This window comes from Falco peregrinus, chromosome 16 (genome assembly GCF_023634155.1).
Source record: "Falco peregrinus isolate bFalPer1 chromosome 16, bFalPer1.pri, whole genome shotgun sequence".
In the NCBI taxonomy this organism is placed as follows: domain Eukaryota; kingdom Metazoa; phylum Chordata; class Aves; order Falconiformes; family Falconidae; genus Falco; species Falco peregrinus.
In genome coordinates this window covers 7,345,486-7,365,032 of record NC_073736.1, presented here as the reverse complement: position 1 = coordinate 7,365,032, position 19,547 = coordinate 7,345,486, and the positions used below count along the sequence as shown (strand labels likewise).

Genomic DNA, 19,547 nt, shown 5'->3' with positions numbered 1-19,547 from the left:
GTCCCACTTCAAAGTCTTTCTTGCAGTGCTCCTGCAAAGAAGACTTACCTAAAAGCCAATTAGCTCTGATTAATTTATGTAGGCAGGCTCGGTAGCGAATAGGCCCAGGCAGGGTCATGTGAGCTGCTGTCCCTCTGCCCTTGGCCCTGGCCAGACCCCATGGACTATCCCTGCCTGGGGTGGGCTGGGGGGGGGGGTCGCAGCTCCCCACAGCAGGCTGGGGGACAGTGGCAATGGCCAGCCGGGTGGGGAAGGGTCACAGGGGGGGTCATTAACCCAAACCACAACCTGGCTGCTGAGCGCTGCATTGGGTTTGGATGGGGACTGAAAACCAGCAGGCGTCAGCCTGCCCCCCCCCCCCCCCCCCCCCGGCTGCTCTCTGGTGTAGGCAGTGCCAGGGCACAGGCAGGGATGGGAGGGGAGGAAAGGCTAATGGTTTCCCTGCCCATGGGGTCCCTCCTTCAGGAACGGGTGGGCTGTGGATGGGGACACAGCTCTGCAGGTTATGGCTCCCATGGATGGGACTGTTAGGGAGGTAGGACCCCTCTCCTGGTGTTCAGGCATCCCAGCAGCAGCTTCCCCTGCCTCTAGGCATCCCTGCTGTCCCAGGTCCCCCTGACTGTTACCCTTGTGCTCCTGATGCTCACACGTGTTTTCCCCACACCTCCAGCCCCCCCTACTTGTTTGCACAGCCCTCTTCCCCTGGCACAATGTTCTTTGTGCTGGTGGCTGAGGACTGGCTCTGCTTTTCCAGGTCACTGCTTGGGAGCTGCTGGGTAAGGCGAGGAGGCAGAGGCTGCGTTTAAAGCTTCCTCTGTAGTTCCCTTTTTTCACTAAGGAAACATTTCCTTTGGAACCAGCTCCTGGCCTGGGGCTTGATAAATTAAGAAAAATTGTCTCCGAGCCCTTAAAATAGCAGCAGTTTATGAGCCTGGGTCTGGGCCAGGACCCTGGGGCTGCCTTTCCCTGGCTGCGTGACAGGGACTCAGCCCTGCAGCGGGGGCGTCGCAGGGGGAGCAGCCACCCGTCCTCCCGTGGTGGGCAAGGAGAGCCGGAGCCCCTGCCTGCAGCACTGGGGTCATCTCGGTGTGGGGTCCGACGGGTCACAGACCCCCTCTGCCAGTGCCCCTGCGGAGGGGAGACAAGACCCTGGGGACAGGGCATGTCCTTTGCAGCTCCGCTGTGCCTGTTACGGTGGGGAACGGGGCCTTCCCCGGGGACAAGGAGCCGACTGGGCAGCGCGAGGGGTTGCAGGGGGGTGCGATGGGGTTCGGGTGCTGGTGCTTGCTGGCATCCGCCGTCCCTGGCTAGCGACGGCTTTGGGCTGCCCTCAGCAACGCTCACGGGGGCAAAGGCGTCTCCTCCAGAGATGCTCCGATGGGGACGGCTGGGTAGGGGGCAGAGCGTGGGGGGTCCTCCCTGGAAGGGTGGGTGGGAGCGGCCGCTCAGCCTGTCCAGCGGCCCGGTCCCTGCCTGCCGGCGGGAGCCCCGCCCGGGAAAAGCCGCTGGGGGCGCCCGGGCTGGCGGAGGCCGCGGCTGCCGCCCCGCCCGGCGGCTCGGGACCGGGCTGGGATCGGCGCCCGGGGGTCCCCGGCGCCGGGAGGGGGGCTGCGGGCTGAGCACGGCTCGGCTCGGCCGGGCTCGGCGCTCCCGCCCCGCCCTCGGCGGGCGGCCCCCGGACGGGGCGGTGCCGGCGGAGCCGCGCTGCGGGGCCGAGGCCGGAGCTGGGACCCGCACCGGGACCGCGCCCGGGGCCGCGGCGGAGAGAGGTGCGGGCTGCGCTCGGGGTGCGGGGCCGGGCGCTGGGGGCACTGGGGGCGGGACGGGACCGGACCGGACCGGACCGGGGCCGGTGCTGGGGACTGGGGTTACTGGTGGGATGTGGGGTTACAGGGGTCTGGGGTTACTGGTGGCGTCTGGGGTTACCGGTACTGGTAAGGTGTGGGGTCGGAGCTGGGATCTGGGGGAACTGGTGGGGTTTGGGGTTACTGGTGGGGTCTGGAGTTACTTGTGCTAGTGGAGTGTGAGGTCGGAACTGGGGTCTGGAGTTACTGGCACTGATATGGGGCGGGGTCAGAGCTCGGGTCTGCGGGAACTGGGGTGTGGGGTTACTGGTGGGATCTGGGGCTACTGGTGGGGTGTGGTGTCAGTGCTGGGGTGGGCTCTGGGGCACTGCTGGGGCAGCCGGGCACGGGGGGTGGGTGCCCCAGCCAGGCTGGGTTGGAGCCCAGCGGGACGGGAACCAGGATGGGATGGGTATGCCAGGGATGGGATGGGGGTCCCTGCCTGCGGGGTGGGGGTGTGTCAGCGGCAGTTCGGCCACCGCGAGTCATCCCCCAAGGGTGGCCTTGGACTGCAGGTCCCGACTCGTGGATGCTGCCCAGACAGGGCTCCCCACTGCCTCCCAGCCTGTGACTGACAGGGCCAGGCTAGGGGACAGCCCAGGGGCTGCTGCCCCGTCCCGCTGTCCCTCCCCACTGCCCCTGCTCCAGCAGCATCCCCATGCACGGCCTTGCTTGTGGAGCGGCCGCTCTGTGTTTTCTTCAGAAAAAGGAAAAAAGTTCCCTTTGCTTACTGCTGAGCTCATTTTTAAACGTTTATATTAGGGGGGCTTGCGGGGAGGAGAAATAATTGTGTAATGTCTTAGAAGCAGGGAGCATTCCAAAAGCATGACTGCGTGGCCCGTTCCAGCACTAACAGTCCGCAGCCAAACCTTCCCAGCGGCCGCCAGGGCCCCTCAGCCCAGCTTCAGCCTCTCGACACCCGCAGGGAAAGAGCAGCGTGATCCCGGGCTGCTCCGCCGGGCATCGGCACAGGGATGCGCTGGGAGCCGGGACCCAGCTGAGCCACCCGGGCCAGGCAGCAGCTCTGCCGCATCCCCAGCAATTCCCCTCGTGAAACCGGAGACAGGAAGGTAGCGGCTCTAGCTGTGTTTGGCTGAGACCAGTTGCATTTTATTTTCATTTTGCCAAGCGCCTTTAGCTGTCCCAACAGCTTCAATTTATGTTCAGCTCCTCCTTCCCAGCTACAAGTAGTGTAGGTAGAGACCGTGTGAGATTTTACGGGCTTTAAATTGAATCCATGTTCCTGACAGCTACAGCTTCTCCAGGGAAAATAAGCCAAGTCACTGTCTTCCAACAGGTTATCAGGAGCGTTTAACCAGGCTCACCTCCTAACTTGCTGTTTACACTGGAGAGGCGTATTGACATGAAAAGTAAGGAATGTATTAGCAAATATTGATTGGCCCTGGGGCAGCAGCAGTCAGGCATTGCATGAGTACAGGCATCTGCTGAGATTGTGGCATGTTATTTGAAGCTTTCAGCAAGACACTTGTACTGCTGTGAGTCTGGGAGGGCTGTCATTTCTGTGGGAGGTAAAATAAGAACATGGCATGATGTCCTTTGGAAAAGGCAGGCAGTGTTTTCCCACGAAGCTCAAGCATTTGTGGTTCAAGCTTTGTTAAGGCTTTCAAATTCTTCTGTTCCAAGTCCTTTTCTCTGTTTTGCTTCTGGATGTTTTTGCGGGATTTAGCAAAGAAAACAAGCCAGATTGGCTGCTCTGCTCCGGGTCTGGGTTGGGACAGTTGCCCTTTGCTGCTGTGCTAGAACATGCTTTAACCCAGGCCGCTGATTGTGCCCAGAGAATAACTCATAATTTTAGAAGAAAATTGGTAAGCTGAGTTTGAGCTCACCATTTGGATGTGGCAAGTCTAGGTGTTAAGGCGTCACGCAGCTTTCCCGGGGTAAATACAGATGCTTTCCCCAGTGCCGGGTAGTTTTGGCAACGGTGGGGCAGGATGGGGAGGCTTGGAGCAGTGGGAGCCGGTGTTGCCAGTAGGTGTGGGTTGTGCTCTGGGTGTCAGCGATGGTTGTTGGCGTGAGTAAGGGCTGGAGGCTGGTCTCCTCTGTGCTACACAGAAATGCCCAGCTTGGCCTGCCGGGGGGCTGTGTGAGCATGAAATTGCAGATGCTGCTGTGCCAAAACCAGCGCCGCTTTGATCGTCTCGAAGCTGCAATCTGCCGGGAGCTCAGAGCCCAAGTTCTGCCCGGGCTGTTGCGTTTCCCTCTGGCATTGCTCTTTGCTTCAAGCCTTTTAGGAACTTTTTTCTGCTTCAGTATGAGAGTCCCTCAGATACCCGAGACACTTGCCAAGATGCTTGTCCTGTGCTACCTTGGTCATGGTTTAGATATCTCAGAAAATTAGGTTCCCCTTGATGGGCGAACCTGTCAGATTTTAATTTGGAAGTTTATTTTCTTTTTCATTGCACCAGTTGTGCCAACAAGTGCTACCAGCTAAAACTGTTTCTGTTGTGAAACAGCACTGCAGGGCTTTCTGCTGGGAATTCATGCAAAGAACCTTGTCCCTCTGCCATCCCATGCCCAAACACCCTCCATGCCCTTCCAATTACTTGAACTTGGGGACAGCTGTAGCCTTGACATACACCTTGGTGGGCTCCCTGCTTGTGCTGATCCAAGCTGTGACATGTTGGTGGGGTGGGAGGAGAGCTGCTCCCAAGGGGGTCCGGGGGAGGGACCCCCGTGCCCCCAGCCTCTGGGACTCTGGCAGTGTCTCTGGTGTTCCAGGGCTGTCCAAAGCAGCTCTTGTTTGCCCAGCAGCACCTCGCCGGGGTCCTGTCCCAAGGTGCCCTCGCCTGGCTCGCTCGGGTGGTGGCAGCAGCCCTGTGCACACACACAGCCATGTTTAGAAGTGGAGACAGCCTGTGCTTGGCTGCACTGGTTAGAAAACATTTTCTGTGTTCCCTGCTAGTGTTCTGTGCTTTCTGGATGCTGCGAGCTGCCTTAGGTCTCGTCTGTATTTCAGGTTGCACAACCTGAACCGAAGGCATGCGTTTTGGCGTTTTTGAAATCCAGTTGCGTGCCTCGTGGCTGTTGTAGCCTTGAGCCCGGTCCGTGCCGTGTTAGCCCAGCTCCTTCCCAAACAGGAGTTAAACTGAAACAGTCCAACCGAGCACTTGAATGCTTTAAAGTTTAGTAGAGCTGAAGACACAGCAATATCAGGAAAATGTTGGTCTGTTCAAGAGAGGTGGTTTTCCTTCTGTGGTTGTGTTGCACTGCCAGGGGGTCCGGGTGGGTGCCTGGGCTTTGGGGTGACAGCAGGCTGCTTGTTCCCTGAGCCTCTGGTCTCAGGGGAGCAACCACAGAGCTGCTGGGGCAAAGGCGTATTTGCTAATCTTCCAACAGGCAGCCTGGAAGGAGATGCTTGGTGGCTGCTGTGCAAGGCAGGAACACCAGCCCCGGGTCTGTTCTCCCATCTCTGGCCGTGAAGATCCCCAGGGCAATCCTAGTGGCTGCACAAGCGGTGCCTGGAGCTTTGATGCTCCTCCTTGCTCTGCTTTCCTGGACAAGGTGCTCTTTCTGGACAAGGAGATTTTGTTTGGAGCCGGATGGCTGCTGGGCTGGGGGGCAGTGGGGAGCTGGCCCTGCCATGCTGGCAGCACTGAGGGTGTCCCTGTGAAGGGGGTGTCCCTGTGAAAGGGCTGCTCCCAGCATGGCTCCATCCCTGCCAGCTCAGCCCTGCCCAGGCTTCGGGGTTATGCCTCCAGCCAGGGCTGTGGGCAGAACAGAAATTCGGCTGGTTTTGCTGATAAGTGGTGTGACAGGTCTGGCTGGGTGGGGCTGTCATCAGCAGCGCCTGGGAATTTCTGCTGTAGAACAAAACCCCTCTGTTGGCTGGGGGTGTGTGGGGGGGTGTGTGTGGGGGTGGCTCGCGCCTTGCCAAGGAGGTTCATTGAAAGATTTTGCCCCCTACCTTGGAGTCCTGCTTCAAAGTGTTAATATCTTTCTCTGCCATTTCCTGAGAGCCCGTAGCAGACGCTGGATGATGGACTCATCCTGCTGCCAGAGGAATTCCCTGTTTCCTGCTCAGCAAGAACCTCACATTTTGAGGCACGAAGCTGGGCGAGGCCAATGACACAAGGGCTGCCCTGAAGCCCTGGCTGGTTTTATGGTGATGGCTTTAGATTAGCTGCTTGGAAAGCAGAACAGAGTGATTTGGTTGCATTTTGCAATTTCTTGGTGTGATGAATAAGATGCCTGCTCAGGATTAGGCTGGTGCCGGCCCCAGTGGTGAGCACTAAGCCCGTGGCCGTCCTGGGGTGGCCCCAGCCTGCCCGCAGCAGGGTGCAGGGCTGGGCGGGAGCCTGTGGGGTTTGGCAGTGCCGCTCTGTGGGAGATGCCGGCACAAAGTCGCTGCCCCCTTTTGTTATCTCTGTGGACGCAGATGCGAAGACGTCTTCCAGTGAGGCACCTCAAGCGCTGCTCACGCTCAAAACCCGTGGTTGCTGCACGGGCCGGGTTGGATTGCCAGCGTGGCTGGGCAGTCTTTGCTGTAACTTGGGGTGGTTAACACTTGGCAGAGTTTAAAATCTGAATTTCCACGTCTTGATGTGGGTGACTGTGTCCTTTTAATCGTTTGGCCTGCCAGCAGCTGTAGTAAAGCTATCCTCCTCAACTTGTCTTCACATTTTCCACTCTCTTTTATCTGCTTGCAATCTGGGAACAGTGCAGAGCCCTTTGCGTCAGGCTCCCCTGTCCCAGGGACCGGCCTCATCCTGCTGAGTGACAGCATCCCCTGGCAGAGGAGCTAGTCCCTCCCCGCACAGAGTGCCGGCAGCCGGTGGCGTTGGTGCTGCACCGGCTGGCTTGTAGGGTGAGGGCACAGATGGGGGCACCCGGCCGGTCGCCGAGGCACACAGTGCTCACAGCCTCCTTGCCCCACTTGCCTTTGCATGCCAGCTATGGATTAGTAATGGGCTATTTCTGGATGGCTTTTGTGAGTAATGGAATGAATTGTGCTGAGATTTTGGGTGGGGACAGTGCCTCTGCCTGCTGAGTCACCGCCTGGCATCACACAGGGCTTGGGAGCTGTCGGGGCCCAGAGCCATCCCAGGTCAGGGTGGATGATGGAGGCCGTGGGAAGGAGCGCTGGGTGCGGCAATGCTGTTCGGTTTGGAGCATCTGCCATCGTCCTCGCGGGACAGCATGCGGGTGCAGGGGAGCTGGCAGCCGTGAGGTGGTCTTGTTTTAGGTCCGATGTCAGGCAGACTGGACACAGGCAGATCCTGGTGTCTGTCTGGGAGCAGGTGTTTATCTCCCCAGGCATCCTCTGTTCCTCACGCTGCAGTTGTGTCTCCTGTGTTGGGTGGATTAGATAGCGGTGTTACCCACACCACCTTTCTTCCTCCATTCATCTCCGAGATACAGAGCTGCAAAGCAGCAGATCACATGTTGCTGCGGGCAAAGGAGTTTCTGTGTTAGTAAATAGACTTTTTTGCCCATGAGCTCTCCTTTTACTGTGCTGTGGAGATGATGGCTGGAGAGAGGACGAGCCTTTGGTCAGATGAGAAGGATGGTTGCAATGGGGGATGCATTTCTTGTGTTCTCAGGGTTACACTGTCCCTGACAACTTGCCCTTCTCATGGAGGCAGGAGACAGCAGGCTCCTCCAGCCCTTTTATCTGCCTCTGTAACACAAATGTCACGTCTCCTGAGGATAAGCTCCTGGCCGGCTGCCCATGTGAGGGGCCCTGGGCGTTCCTGGCCCAGCTGGGACAGGCAGGAGCAGGAGGACATGAGGAAAGGGAACAGGAGCTGTGCTGGGGGGGTTTCCCCTCTGTGCTCAGCCCCTGGCAGTGGGACCCTTTGGGCACTTCAAGTTTTTTATTCAACTTCAGCGTTGCACAGATGTGCTCACCCTTTATATAGGTATGCTGCTCCACTGGGATGTGCACTTTACGCCGAGGCTCCTGGTTGAGGAGTGCCGGCTCCTGCCAGATGTGGCCCTTCATCCTTGCTTTTCTCACTTAACAAGTGCTGGTTTACTATTTTTATTAATTGCTCCATGGCACTCAGCAGCCACAAACCATTCCTGCTTCATCTTGTGAGGCAAAGTGCTTGTAACCTGGCAGGGGCTGGCATGGGTTTGGGTGAAACCTTTCTCTCTTCTGCCCCATCCACACGGTTGGGCAGTTTGGTTTGTGAGAGCTGGGGTGGTCCCTGAGACTTCCCCAGGGTCCATGTGACAGCCCTGGGGAGGTTTCCTCCAGGCAGGAGCTTAGCGTGACCGTGACCGTGAACGGCTAAGTATGCAGAGGAGAGGAGCTCCCTTCAGCCTGCTTTTGAAATGCAAGTCAGCCGCTGAGTCTTAATTTCTTAATCCTTCACTTGCAGCTAATTATGATGCAGCCTTACTCGGGCTTTTCTCCTCCCTTTTCTGTTGGCGCAGGGTGCGGGTGTGATTGCCCCGGCAGAGGACGGACACCAACGCCTTTGTTAGGGCTCGGTGTCAGTGCCCGATAGGTTTTCCCAGCGTGATCTGCTCCCAGCTCGGTGCCTTGGTGTAGGTGTCCTTCCCGCAGAACTGCCCCTTCCAGTCCTGCTGCCCTGGGCAGAGTGGGTTCGGAGAGGGGCAGGGCTGGCTGGAGGACATGGAGCATCCCTGCCTTCGTGAGCGGTTTGCTGGTCACCTACAATTTCCCCCAGCCCACAGACCAGCATGTGCCTTTCCAGGGATTAAACCCTGAGCTGTCAGTGTGTGTCTTGCCCGGGGTTTCTGCAGGGACAGGGAGCTGGTGATGTGCCGAAGGTGCGTAAGGAGTGGGTCAGGCTTTTTGGACTGAAGCATCTGGAAGCTGGGGATGGGAAAGAGATTTGGGGCCTGAGGTCAGGGAAAGATGTGATCCCACCACGACTGATTTTCTTGTGCCTTGTTCAGACACCACAGCAGGCATTTTGTGGCATTTTCCTGGGTGATTCTCAGGCTCAGCTGTAATCTCCTTTTGAAACTCAAGGATGCAAAGGCAGAGTTTTACTTGGGGCAGAAAGCAGCCTGCTGTACTGTGAGGTTTCAGCTGTTTGCTGAGTGATAGCTGGCAGCTTCTGCTGCTGCCGTTGCCAGTGTTGGATCTCCGCGGTTGTGTGGCAAAGACTCCTTTGTCAAATAAGCTGGGATGGGGCCAGCCCAGTGCCAGGTGCCAGGCGTGCAAGTCATGCTCGCTCGGACCTCCTAGAGATCGGTTTGGCAAGTTCCAGCTGCTGATCAGACAACTTGGGAGCTGGTGAGCATGCTTGAGTGAAACTCGGAGTACAGTTTCTGCCCTGAAGAATTCATAATCTAAAATAAAATGTGTGTGTGTGTGTGAGACTAAGGTTGTCAAAAATCCCATTTTCCTGGGGTTGGATGGCAGGGGCGGGAGCCTGGCTGCTCAGTGGGGTGGGTTCATTGTCTTGCACAAGGTCCCTGTGTGCAGCCGCCAGCCCTCACCATGGCTGGGGCATCGGGGTGTCAATTCTCCTGGCTGTGGCTGCAGGATATAAATGGTTCCAGTCAGGCTGGTTCTTGCAGTGCCTGTGAGCTGGTGCGTGCGTGGAGGTGTACCTGGCTGGGCTGGGAGAGCCTCTGTCCTGGCAGTCACCAGCTGCTCATGCCAGGTGTGCCCGGGTGTCCGTGTCCAGTGCCCTCCCGGGCAGTCGTTTGAAAGGTTTTGGGGCACGGGGGGCCAGGAGCATGGGCTGCCCATGGCTGCTCTGTCCTCTCACCTGCTCTTGTCCCCGCAGCAATGGCAGCCATCAGGAAGAAGCTGGTGATTGTGGGAGATGGTGCCTGTGGAAAGACGTGTCTGCTGATCGTGTTCAGCAAGGACCAGTTCCCTGAGGTCTACGTGCCCACTGTGTTCGAGAACTACATCGCTGACATAGAGGTAGACGGGAAGCAGGTAAGGGCAGTTGCAGGGTGCTGGAGCTGCTCCCGTCCCCTCGCTCCTGCCCTGTCAGTGCCATCAGCCAGCGCTGCTGCACGGGTCGGTCCGTGCAGCTCGAATTCACCTGCAGTGCTCGGGGGAGCCCCACGGGTCCTGCGTTTCTGGGTCACCCTGAACCTGCCCCAGTTTAAGGAATATTGTAGCTAGAACTGAGGAAGAGAAACCTGCTTGCTCCTGGCCCGCCGAGCTGTCTGCAAGCTGCTGAGCTGTGTCACTCTCCCTTCCCAGGTGGAGCTGGCCCTGTGGGACACAGCGGGACAGGAGGACTACGACAGGCTGCGGCCCCTCTCCTACCCGGACACAGACGTTATCCTCATGTGCTTTTCTATTGACAGCCCAGATAGCCTCGGTAGGGAGTGGGGAGCAAGGGGGGGACCTGGGGCTCCCACAGGATTGGGTGCTGCTGCTAAACCCCTTGGGGTCTGGAAAGCCCCCGTGCTGCCTCTCTGGGGGATGCCAGTCCCTCCCTTCCATCTCCTGGCTTTGTGTGTGCTCCAGAAAAATGCAGGGAACTTGCAGGCTTGGTGGAGGTGGTGGGAGAGGAGGATGCTGCAGGGCAAGCTTTCCCTGCTTTCTTATGGGAAAAGCCTGGTGCCGGTTCCTGGGGCTGCGAGGAGGCTGGGAGGGAGCAGCCCCTCAGCTCAGAGGGGTCCGTGTGTGTTGCTTGCAGAGAACATCCCTGAGAAGTGGACACCAGAGGTGAAGCACTTCTGCCCCAACGTGCCCATCATCCTGGTGGGGAACAAGAAGGACCTGCGGAATGACGAGCACACGCGGCGGGAGCTGGCAAAGATGAAGCAGGTGAGGGCAGCCCCGGGGTCCCGCTGTTCTGCTGGCGACCTGCCTCTCCCCGTGCTGCATCCTGGTGCTGGGGGCTGGATGCCCCAAGGCTGCATCCTGGTGCTGGGGGCTGGATGCCCCAAGGGCACTCACTGCGCTTTTGCTGCTGTTTTCTGGTGAAGTTTTCGAATCCTCTTTTTAATGTTTTCTAGGAGCCGGTGAAGCCAGAGGAGGGGAGGGACATGGCCAACAGGATCAATGCCTTCGGCTACCTTGAGTGCTCTGCCAAGACGAAGGAGGGCGTGCGGGAGGTCTTCGAGATGGCCACCCGCGCTGGGCTGCAGGTTCGGAAGAACAAGAAGCGCAGAGGCTGCCCGCTGCTGTGAGCAGCCCGGCGGGTCAGGAGGCAGCTGCCTGCGCCGGCACCCTGCTGCCCCGCACCGTGCGGGGAGGGAGTGCTGGCAGATGGACCTCGTGGTGCCAGTACCTGCCCCGAACCCTCTGCACCAGAGCTGCTGCCCAAGCCTGCAGGTGTCCCTGCGAGGCTGCGGGGCCGTGAGGGGCCAGTGCCTTCCGTACCCACTGCTCTCTATGGGCCGGGCGTTTGCGTAGCTCCCTGTGTCACCCCGTTTTTGTACCGCTCACCCTGGTTTTGCCTCTCCCATGGGAATTGCCACGGTGTTCGCTCTCCCTCCCCAGCTCCAGGCAGGTGCTGCAGAAGCAGGAGGTGCTGCTGGCTGCTGCCCACAGCTCACACGTGGGGTCTGCTGTGCCCTCGAGGTGCTCTGCCCACTCCCCTGGGCCATGCGGGCAGTGCTCACCAGCTTTATACAGACTTGCCCAGGGCAGCTTTCAGCCCAGTCTGTGTGCAGAGCCAGGCTCAGCCGCTGCTGCAGGGAGCTGGGCTTGGCTGCTGCCAGAAGCGCTCTGCTCCCAGGACCAGTGCTCTGCCCAGCTCTGCCAGTAACACCTTCTTCCAGTCTGCACGGGTCACGGACTTAGCATCGGTAAACTGAACTGCGTAATTGGGAGAATAAATGCAAACTGGTATTTTAGTAATTTAACTCAGCTTGTGTTGCGTCCTTCTGGCTGTCCTTTGTGCCCTGTGCTGGTCCAAGCTGCTGCCTGGGGACTGGGTCCATGTGCTGCAGGGTGGGGGCTTGCTTGGCCCCCAGCCCCTCTTGGTTCAGCCCCTGGTGGGGGATCAGGGCTTGTCACCATGCACTTGGGTAAGGCCCAGGGAGCAGCTTATGTGGGAAGGGCTGGGCAGGAGTTTCCTAGTTGTACCCAGTCCCTGGTGCAACAGGTGCTGCGGTCACTGCTGGAGCCATCCCTCCTCTTTAACCATCTTGGAGCAGGTCAGGGAGGGCTGCAGCAAGCCTGTCCCTGCTCCGGCAGCCCCAGCTGCAGTGGCAGGGCCCAGAACTTGACTTCAATACACCATTTTTCTCTAAATGTTTATTGCAGGGAAACAAAATGAAGTGTGGCTGCACAGCCATGCCAGCTCTTGGGCCGAGGAGCCGAGCCACCCTGTGCCTGAGCCCCAGTCACCCACTGCAGCAGCGCTGAGCTCCCCTGCACACCCCAGGATGCTCTTTGGAGGCTGGAGTTGTGCTTAAGCCAGTCATTGACTGGTGAGACCAGTCACAAAGAATTAGCTTTCCACAACTGTATCGAAAACCTTAAAATGGAGAGTGATTCCAGTCGAGCACTGGCACGGTCCCGCTCTGCAAGGAGAGAGAGGTGGCTGCCCCACAGTCTGTGCCAGGGCTCTTGGCTGGCAGGACCCCCCTGCCCCTCGGGCTCAGCCCCATCCCCACAGGGATGCATGGTGCACTGGGCACCCCGGGAGTGAGGCAGGGGGAGAGCAGGCAGCTGCTTCAGGCCAGGTGCAGGCCAAGGGGTGCTGGAGCTCCACAGGGCTTCTCCTCCTTTCCCAGATGGGTTTCCTACAGAGAAACCCCATGGCAGAGCTGCCCCCTGATTCAGGAGGGGACAGGCAGCCCCAAAGCAAGAGCCCATCCCAAGTCCTGTTGCACTTGCTGCAGGAGAAGCCTCCCAGGGTCCCTTGCACATGAAACTCTACCTCGGCTCATCCCCGGCCCCGCTGCCCCCCGGGGTGCTGATGCCACCCGTTCAGCTGTGCCGCTCCTCACCTTGCTCCCGTGGGGCTCCACTGGCAGCTCCCAGCCCTGCTCACCTGGCTGCTAATTGCTGAGGTGCAGCGCGTGGAGGTCAGCGGTGAGGGTGTCCTCTGCCGGGCTCTCGTCCTCGTAAGGGTAGCCCGTGTAGCCACCCTCCTCCTTGCAGTACCTGAGGAACCTGCGGGCACAGAGCGAGGGGAGCATGGGCAGGAGGTGCCAGTGGCATTGCTGCCTGCGCTGGCCTCACTGCTTGCAATGGCCTTGCTGGCTCTGTAGTGCTGGGCACGGCCAGGCACTGTCTGCAGGCAGCAGGGAAGGGCAGGCAGGTGCTCCAGAGCATCGCCTGGGGAGGGGGCCAGGTGCAGCTGGGCAAGGCTGACCTCTGCCAGTGCTGGTCCTTGCTGAGCACGGCCGGGTTACCCACCACGATCAGCAGAGCCTTGGCCCTGGTGATGGCCACGTTGAACCTCTGAAAAGGTAAGAAGAGCGAGGGCTTTACCGTGCAGCAGCGCTTCTCAGCCCCCTCGCCAGCCCCTCCCAGCCACAGGCAGCTCCACTGGGGTGCTGAGCACCCAGAGCAGCTCTACCTGCCTGCAGGACACTGGGGAGGAGGGGGGAGTGCTGAGGGAAAGGGGTCTGCTCAAGGCAGCACAGTACCTTGGGGTTCTTGAGGAAGCCCAGCTTGAAGTCCTGGTCAAGCTGGAGGTATTCACTGCAGCTGCGCACAGTGGAGATGAGGATGATGCACCGCTCCTGGCCTTGGAACTCCTCCACGGAGCCCACCTGTGTCAGGGACAGCAGGTGAGTGTCTGGGGAGCACCCCCAGGCTGGGGCTGGTGGGGGTCCCTCTGCCCATGGCAGGGTGGGCTCCTCTCCCCCGGCACCCAGGACCATACCTTCAGCAGGCTGATGTCTGGCAGTGACCGCAGGGTGGGGTCCAGGGAGGTGATGGCTTTCCGGATCTTCTCCACCTGGGGGGAAGCATGCAGCACAGTCCAGCTGCCATGGAGCCATCCTCAAGTGCCAGCCCCGGGGCTGCCCGCCATCCCAGTGCCGCTGCCCCCTGGGAGGTCTCTGCCTGTCCCCGGCCCGCAGAGCCGTGCCCCTCACCTGCTTCCTGTAGGGAGAGATGATGCCGATGTCCTTGGGTGAGACGCTGGGGCAGCCCCCCTTGCCCCGGCTCTGCAGCAGCTTCTTGAGGTAGTGGACCAGCACCTCAATCTCAGCCGTGTTGAAGAACGAGGGGCTCTTGGCTTCTCTCCGGTCTTCCCCACAAACCCCATGGAAGATGACGGGGAAGCCCTGGCGATGAAGAGCGTTGGGCTCTGCTCTGCCCACAGCTCAGGGCTCCCCCATGGGCCCCCTCACTGCTGCACCCCTCACTTTTTTGGGAAGCTCCTCCCAGGCACAATACAGACTCCGGACGTCAAGCTCGATGCTCTCACAGGCCTTCAGCTCACTGTCATAGAAGAGCTCATTGGGGATCCTGAGGATGGCTTCGTGGGACCTGGCAGAGGCAGGACAGTGCCCAGGGCATGTACCACGCAGCCCCAGCACCCTGCTGGGTGCCGTGCATCCAGACTGGTGGGTGAGCTCCCATCTCCCACACCAGCTGGGGCACTATGAGGCTCTGGGGAGCCCGGGATGCACGCACAGGTCTTGCACCAAGCCACACTCAGCAGAGCAGCCCCATCCCCACCTGCGCCCATCCCCATGCTGGCCCCGTCCCCACCTGTAGTTCCAGAGCAGTTTGGTGACGAACTGGGGGTTGTATCCTCCACTCGACTTCTTGTACAGGGGGTTGTGCAGCATCAGCCTCTCCAACAGCGAGGTGCCTGCACCCAGCGAGACCCCGTGGCTCCCCGCAAGGCTGCTCAGCCCCTGGGCGCTGGCAGCGCTTCCCTCCCTCTCCCCACTCACCCAAGCCATGCTTGATGGATAGCGGTGACCTCAGGACGGGGCCCAGCTGCTGGGGGTCTCCTGCCAGCACCAGCTGCCCCCCATTGGGGTTGGTCTCTGGGTCCATGGCAGTCAGGAGCCCTGGGCAGAGGGAGAGCTGAGTGAGGGACAGGGGGGTCCCCAGGCCACGCAGAGACACTGGTCCCTGAGATGGCAGCCACTCACCTGCGATAGCAACCACACTCTCTGGCTCTACCGCCTGGCCGCACTCATCAATGAAGACGTGGGAGAAAAACCCTGGGGGGAAGTTGGCTGATGCCAGCCTAGGGGAGAGGTGGAGTGAGGCTGCCTCAGCATCCCTGCCCTGGCTGGCCATCCTTCCTCTCCTCACCTTCATCCCCACCCTCCTGCAGAGGAAGCGTCCCCTCTGCTGCCCACTCTCCTCCACACCTTCTCCCCACCACACCCCACCAGGCTGCCCTCACAGCCTGGCTGCAGGGCAGCCCCTGGGTCCACCCACTATGGGCAGTGGGGACAGTCCCTGGTCCTCCAACCTTCCTGCTGTCACCAGCGTGGTGATGAGGATCCGGTAGCGCCCCAGGTGCTCCTTGCTCAGGTACACGTAGCAGCTCTGCTTGTCATCCCAGTTGCAGCAGGGCTAAACCAGAGGTGTTCGGCAGGATCCTGCTCTCGCTGGGAACCGTCAGCCCAGACATGCAGCATGGTGCCGGGATGGAGGGGCAGGGACCTACCCTGATATCGGCGGGCACCTCATGGTAGCTTCTGGAGCTGGCGATGAGCCTGTAGATGTACCGGGGAGCAATGTCCTTGATCAGGCGCTGGCACAGCAGGTCTGCGGCACTGTTGGAAGGGCTGCAGGCCAAGATGTGGGCATCCTTGAAGCACGTCCATACCTAGGTGAGAGGATAGGGTGACAGCACCGAGCCCCACGGGCCAGGGTGGGCAGCAATGCCCAGGACTGGACCTGAGCACTGGCTGCTCACCTGCTTGATGGCTTCTACCACTGTGACCGTCTTGCCTGTCCCAGGGGGGCCAAAAATGAGGTATGGGGCTGGCCTGGACATCCCCGTCACGATGTGCATCACAGCTCTGCACTGCTCCTCGTTTGCTTGCAGCTTGCGGTCAAACCACCTGTGGCAGCAGAGGCTGAGCGTGCCAGGTCCCCATCCCCTCCTGTCCCTGTCCGTCCCCTCCTGCGCCTGTGGGGACTCACCGGGGCTGGAAGGTGCCTGGGAAGAGGGACTTGTGGCAGGAGGCAGAGGGGAAGAGGAGGCTGGACAAGCCACGCTGCATGGCCAGGGCTGCAGCCCGGTGCTGGACCCGCAGCGGCAGCCGGCTGAAGGTGAAGGTCACGTCGAATCTCAGATTGTTCACAAACTTCTTCAGCAGCCTGGGAAGGAGCAGTGTAAGCAGGGCATAGGGATGCTCCCCCCTGCCTTCCTCAGCCCTTCCCAGCCCACACCCGGCCTTCAGTGCATCCCAGTGGGGCTGCCAGGGCCCTGCCAGCCCAGCCGGGGCTGGACGCCACTCACTTGGAGGAGAAGCCCAGCCTGACCTTCTCCAGCTCCACGCTGTGCACGTAGCCCTTGTACTGGACAAGCGGGGAGCAGTCCCGCTCACTGCTCAGGTGGGCAAAGAGGTGGTCTCCCTTGAGCACAGACGGGCGGTTCTCGGCCACACCAGGCACCTGTGCCGAACAGCCAGCGTGATGCCAAGCACGCCGAGAGCCCCAGCACCCCTTCCGCCCCCCGGGCTCTCCCTACGCACATTGAGGACCAGCAGCGTCCTGTCCTGCACCATGGGCACATCCTGCATGTCGTAGCGTCGGATGTCCACCTCCATCTGGATCTCCTCCAGGTGCAGCAGCAGCTGGAACTTCTGCTTGTAGTTCTCAGCCTGCAAGGGGGCTTCCAGCAGCGACCTGCAGGCAGCAGGGATGTCATCGTGGCCCAGGGACACCCTGGCCAAGGGGCAGCGGGTGGGGGGTGAAGGGCTGGGCAGCATGCCCCCACCCCTTGGCACTCACTGCATGGCAGCCCAGCTGGAGCTGGCACTGGCGCTGGGACCGAGCAGGATGGTGTCCTTGAGGCTCTTTGGGTAGTGGTAGATACCCAGAGGGATTTCCCTCTCCAGTTCGTTTTTCAGGGAGCTGGGGGGAGGGGACAGCAGTGCCACAAGGACTGCAGGGTTGGGCTCACGCTGGGCTGAAACCACCCATGGACCCCACAAGCAGGGTGTCCCCAACCCTGCTGTCACCAGCCATCATGCGGGGATGAAGCACTGTCCCAGGGTGCCGGACAGCTAGATCCCAAGGAGTTGAGCATTGTCCCAGCTGGAGAATAGGCTGGGGCCCTCTGCACAGGATGGCCGCAGGTGACCCTGCCACATACCTGTCAGGGGGGACACCGTCCTCAGTGATGATGGTGACAGGGTGCTGGAGACTGGCCTGGTAAGACTGGAAAGGTGCTGAGGGTCCCAGGTCCTTGGCCAGCTGGCTCTCAGCAACAGCAGCAATGCAGCGCCCGATGCTGAAGTGCTCATTCGGCTCCTTGGTGAACTCGAAGACCACCACGATGCAGAAGAACCCGTTGCAGGTGCTCAGGCACTGCACCTGGATGGGGTATGTGCCACCTGCGAGGCAAAGAGGTGAGAGCTGGGTCCTGCACCTCCTCCAGTGGGGCAGGGTGCGGGCCAGGGGCCGGGGCCCTACCTGGGTGCAGCAGCAGGGACTGGCCCTGTGTCACCCCTTGCTCATCGGTGAAGGAGAGCTCTCGCGATGGCTGGCGTGGCTGGCACCGCCACAGTGTCACAGCCTCCGTCCCACGGTTCTGCACCAGGACAGAGGCCAAGCAGGGCTTGCCACGCACCACTGGGAAGCGGATCTGTCCGTTGCCCTGGTCGTGCTCCGAGATGATCTCTACCCCATGCTTCCCACGGATTAACTTGGCCCTGTGGGAAGGGAGGGTCAGACTTTCCCTGCTGGTGTGGGGGATCCCCAGGGCCATGCCGGGGCAGGGTGCTGCTGGTCATACCACTTCTTGGCACGGCTCTGGGGCACTTGTGGAGTGGAGCTGGGCTGCTGCCCTGAGGCAGATGCAGACGCTGCCTTTGTGTTTGTCCTGGGTCTCCGGTACTGGTCTGCCACCACCACACGCCTCTTCTCCTGCAAGAAGCCACCAGCATCAGTGTGCCCCCAGGGTTCTGCCGGGGCTGGGAGCTCTCACAGAGCCAGTCCCAGTGGGTGCAGGAGCTGCTGTGCTGCCCCAGCCTGGGGCCTCCCTCACCTTCTTGAAGTGCACTGACTCCCCATGGACCTGCACCTGATGGGTCACTCTCAGCGCGTACAAGATGCAGGAGAAGTTGGGTATTTTTGTATCAGTCCTGCACAGACAAGGGAGAGCCCAGCTCGGCTGCGGGGGGCACAAGCAGCTGAGAGGAGGCAAGCAGGGAGGGAAGGTGAAGCAGGGCACTGAGGCTGGGGTGAGGGGCACTCGGTGGCTCCTCTCTGCGCTGGGAGAGGGAGGAGGACTGGGGCTTTCCACTGGCCCCTGCAAATCTTACATCCCTGTAGGCTGCTCCAGCAGCTCCATGCTGTGGCATGTTGTTCCAGCTGTGCCATGGCCATTCCAGCTGTGCCACAGCATCACTGGCCCCAACAGCTATGCAGTCTCTGTCCCTGCACAAGTGACAGCAGGGCAGGGACGCATCCTCATCCCAAGATCCTCGACAAAGACGCTGTCCAGAGGGGTCAGCTACCTGCACAGCCCCAGGGGCTGAGCCGGCACAGATGGGGGCTCCTCCAAGGCATGGCCACTTTGCTTCTGGCAGTGATGCCTCACCTGGTTCCTCCTCCCACACCCTCGGGCATGTCCCGCAGCTTGCCAATGGGCTGAATCCCGCCTTTGCCAATAATTAACAGTAGTGACATTGCACAAGGGCCAGCGTGACCAGTGTCAGCAGGGTGAGATGGGGAGCGTGGCAGGCAGTGGGTGTCCAAGGCGAGCCCAGGCAGCTGCTGAGGGGCCCATGCAGCTGGGAAACATCTCAGCAGGGCTGTGCTGAGATGGGGGGGCCTGGGAGCATGCCAGGCTGGTGTCTGGAGAGGCAGCTCTGCCCCACACTGCACCTACAGCCCAGCATGACACGGCTGCCCCAGCAATGCTGCTCTGTCCTCTCCATGCCTGGAGGGAGCGGAGCCTCTGCATTTAACTCGTCCAAGTGGTCCTTGCTGCTCAGAAAGCACATGCTCCTCCATCGCCCCCAGGCAGGTGATGAGGGAGAGCCCCTGAAGACCACACTGGCTCCCCAGTGCTACCCTCACACCCAGCTGATGGCTGGAGCTGGCTTGACACCCCATGCAAAGCCCTGGCAATGCTGGCTGGGGACTGGTGATGCTGGCCAGGTACCGGCAGTGCTGGCTGGGGGAATGGGCAGTGCTGGCCGGGGGAATGGATGATGCTGGCCTGGGACTGGCGACACTGGCCGGGCGATGGATGATGCTGGCTGGGGGTCCATCCCAGGCAGTGCTGCCGGGGTCCGGCCAAGGGCTCTCACCTGCTCCGAAACTCCTGGTTGTAGATGCCCCGCAGCGTGTCCCTCCGGCTCTCCTGCTCCCGGCCCGTGTCCTGCAGGAACTGCACGAACTGATGTCCCCACCGCCGGGCCTCCGCCACGCTGAACCGCGGCATGGCAGAGCCGAACTGTGCCGTGCGGAGCCGTGCCGAGGTGTGCCGTGTCGGGCTGGGCTGGGCTGGGCTGAGCCGCGTCGGGGCTGGCCCCGCAGGGGGAAACGAAAGCGAAAGGGGCCGCAAGCGCTGCGGGACCGCCCTCCCGGAGCGGGGGAGCGGGGCGGGGGGGGGGGGGCGGCTCCGGTAAGGCACGGCACGGCACGGCACGGCACGGCATGGCACCATCGCCCCGTGCCCA

At 60.8% G+C, this 19,547-nt stretch overlaps 2 protein-coding genes across 6 annotated transcripts; one reads left to right on the top strand and one right to left on the bottom strand.

Annotated features, from left to right (window-relative positions):
* Window positions 1-1,613: 1,613 nt before the first annotated feature.
* RHOC (ras homolog family member C) lies at window positions 1,614-11,621 on the top strand. 4 transcript variants are annotated; one of them, XM_027797052.2, is made up of 7 exons: window positions 1,640-1,769; window positions 3,142-3,214; window positions 5,202-5,366; window positions 9,575-9,732; window positions 10,006-10,126; window positions 10,448-10,578; window positions 10,770-11,621. In XM_027797052.2, exons 4-7 carry the CDS (start codon window positions 9,577-9,579, stop codon window positions 10,941-10,943), a joined length of 582 nt encoding a protein of 193 aa, XP_027652853.1. In that variant the 5' UTR covers window positions 1,640-1,769; window positions 3,142-3,214; window positions 5,202-5,366; window positions 9,575-9,576; the 3' UTR covers window positions 10,944-11,621. The 4 variants fall into 4 exon arrangements, with proteins under 4 accessions (XP_055675774.1, XP_027652854.1, XP_027652853.1 ...); XM_027797053.2 differs by lacking the exon at window positions 3,142-3,214 and having other exon boundaries at window positions 1,630-1,769; XM_027797051.2 differs by lacking the exon at window positions 5,202-5,366.
* Window positions 11,622-12,000: 379 nt separating this feature from the next.
* Window positions 12,001-19,408, bottom strand: MOV10 (Mov10 RISC complex RNA helicase). Of its 2 annotated transcripts, none has more exons than XM_005230356.4 (22): window positions 19,176-19,408; window positions 17,906-18,002; window positions 17,654-17,784; window positions 17,332-17,570; window positions 17,012-17,252; window positions 16,648-16,770; window positions 16,389-16,542; window positions 16,154-16,308; window positions 15,835-16,011; window positions 15,605-15,752; window positions 15,353-15,514; window positions 15,155-15,258; window positions 14,826-14,923; window positions 14,622-14,741; window positions 14,434-14,536; window positions 14,085-14,208; window positions 13,812-14,003; window positions 13,598-13,672; window positions 13,359-13,484; window positions 13,082-13,170; window positions 12,758-12,879; window positions 12,001-12,506 (listed from the first exon to the last, which is right to left on the bottom strand). In XM_005230356.4, exons 1-21 carry the CDS (start codon window positions 19,307-19,309, stop codon window positions 12,765-12,767), a joined length of 2,907 nt encoding a protein of 968 aa, XP_005230413.2. In that variant the 5' UTR covers window positions 19,310-19,408; the 3' UTR covers window positions 12,001-12,506; window positions 12,758-12,764. The 2 variants fall into 2 exon arrangements, with proteins under 2 accessions (XP_005230413.2, XP_055675772.1); XM_055819797.1 differs by having other exon boundaries at window positions 12,001-12,284.
* Window positions 19,409-19,547: the final 139 nt, after the last annotated feature.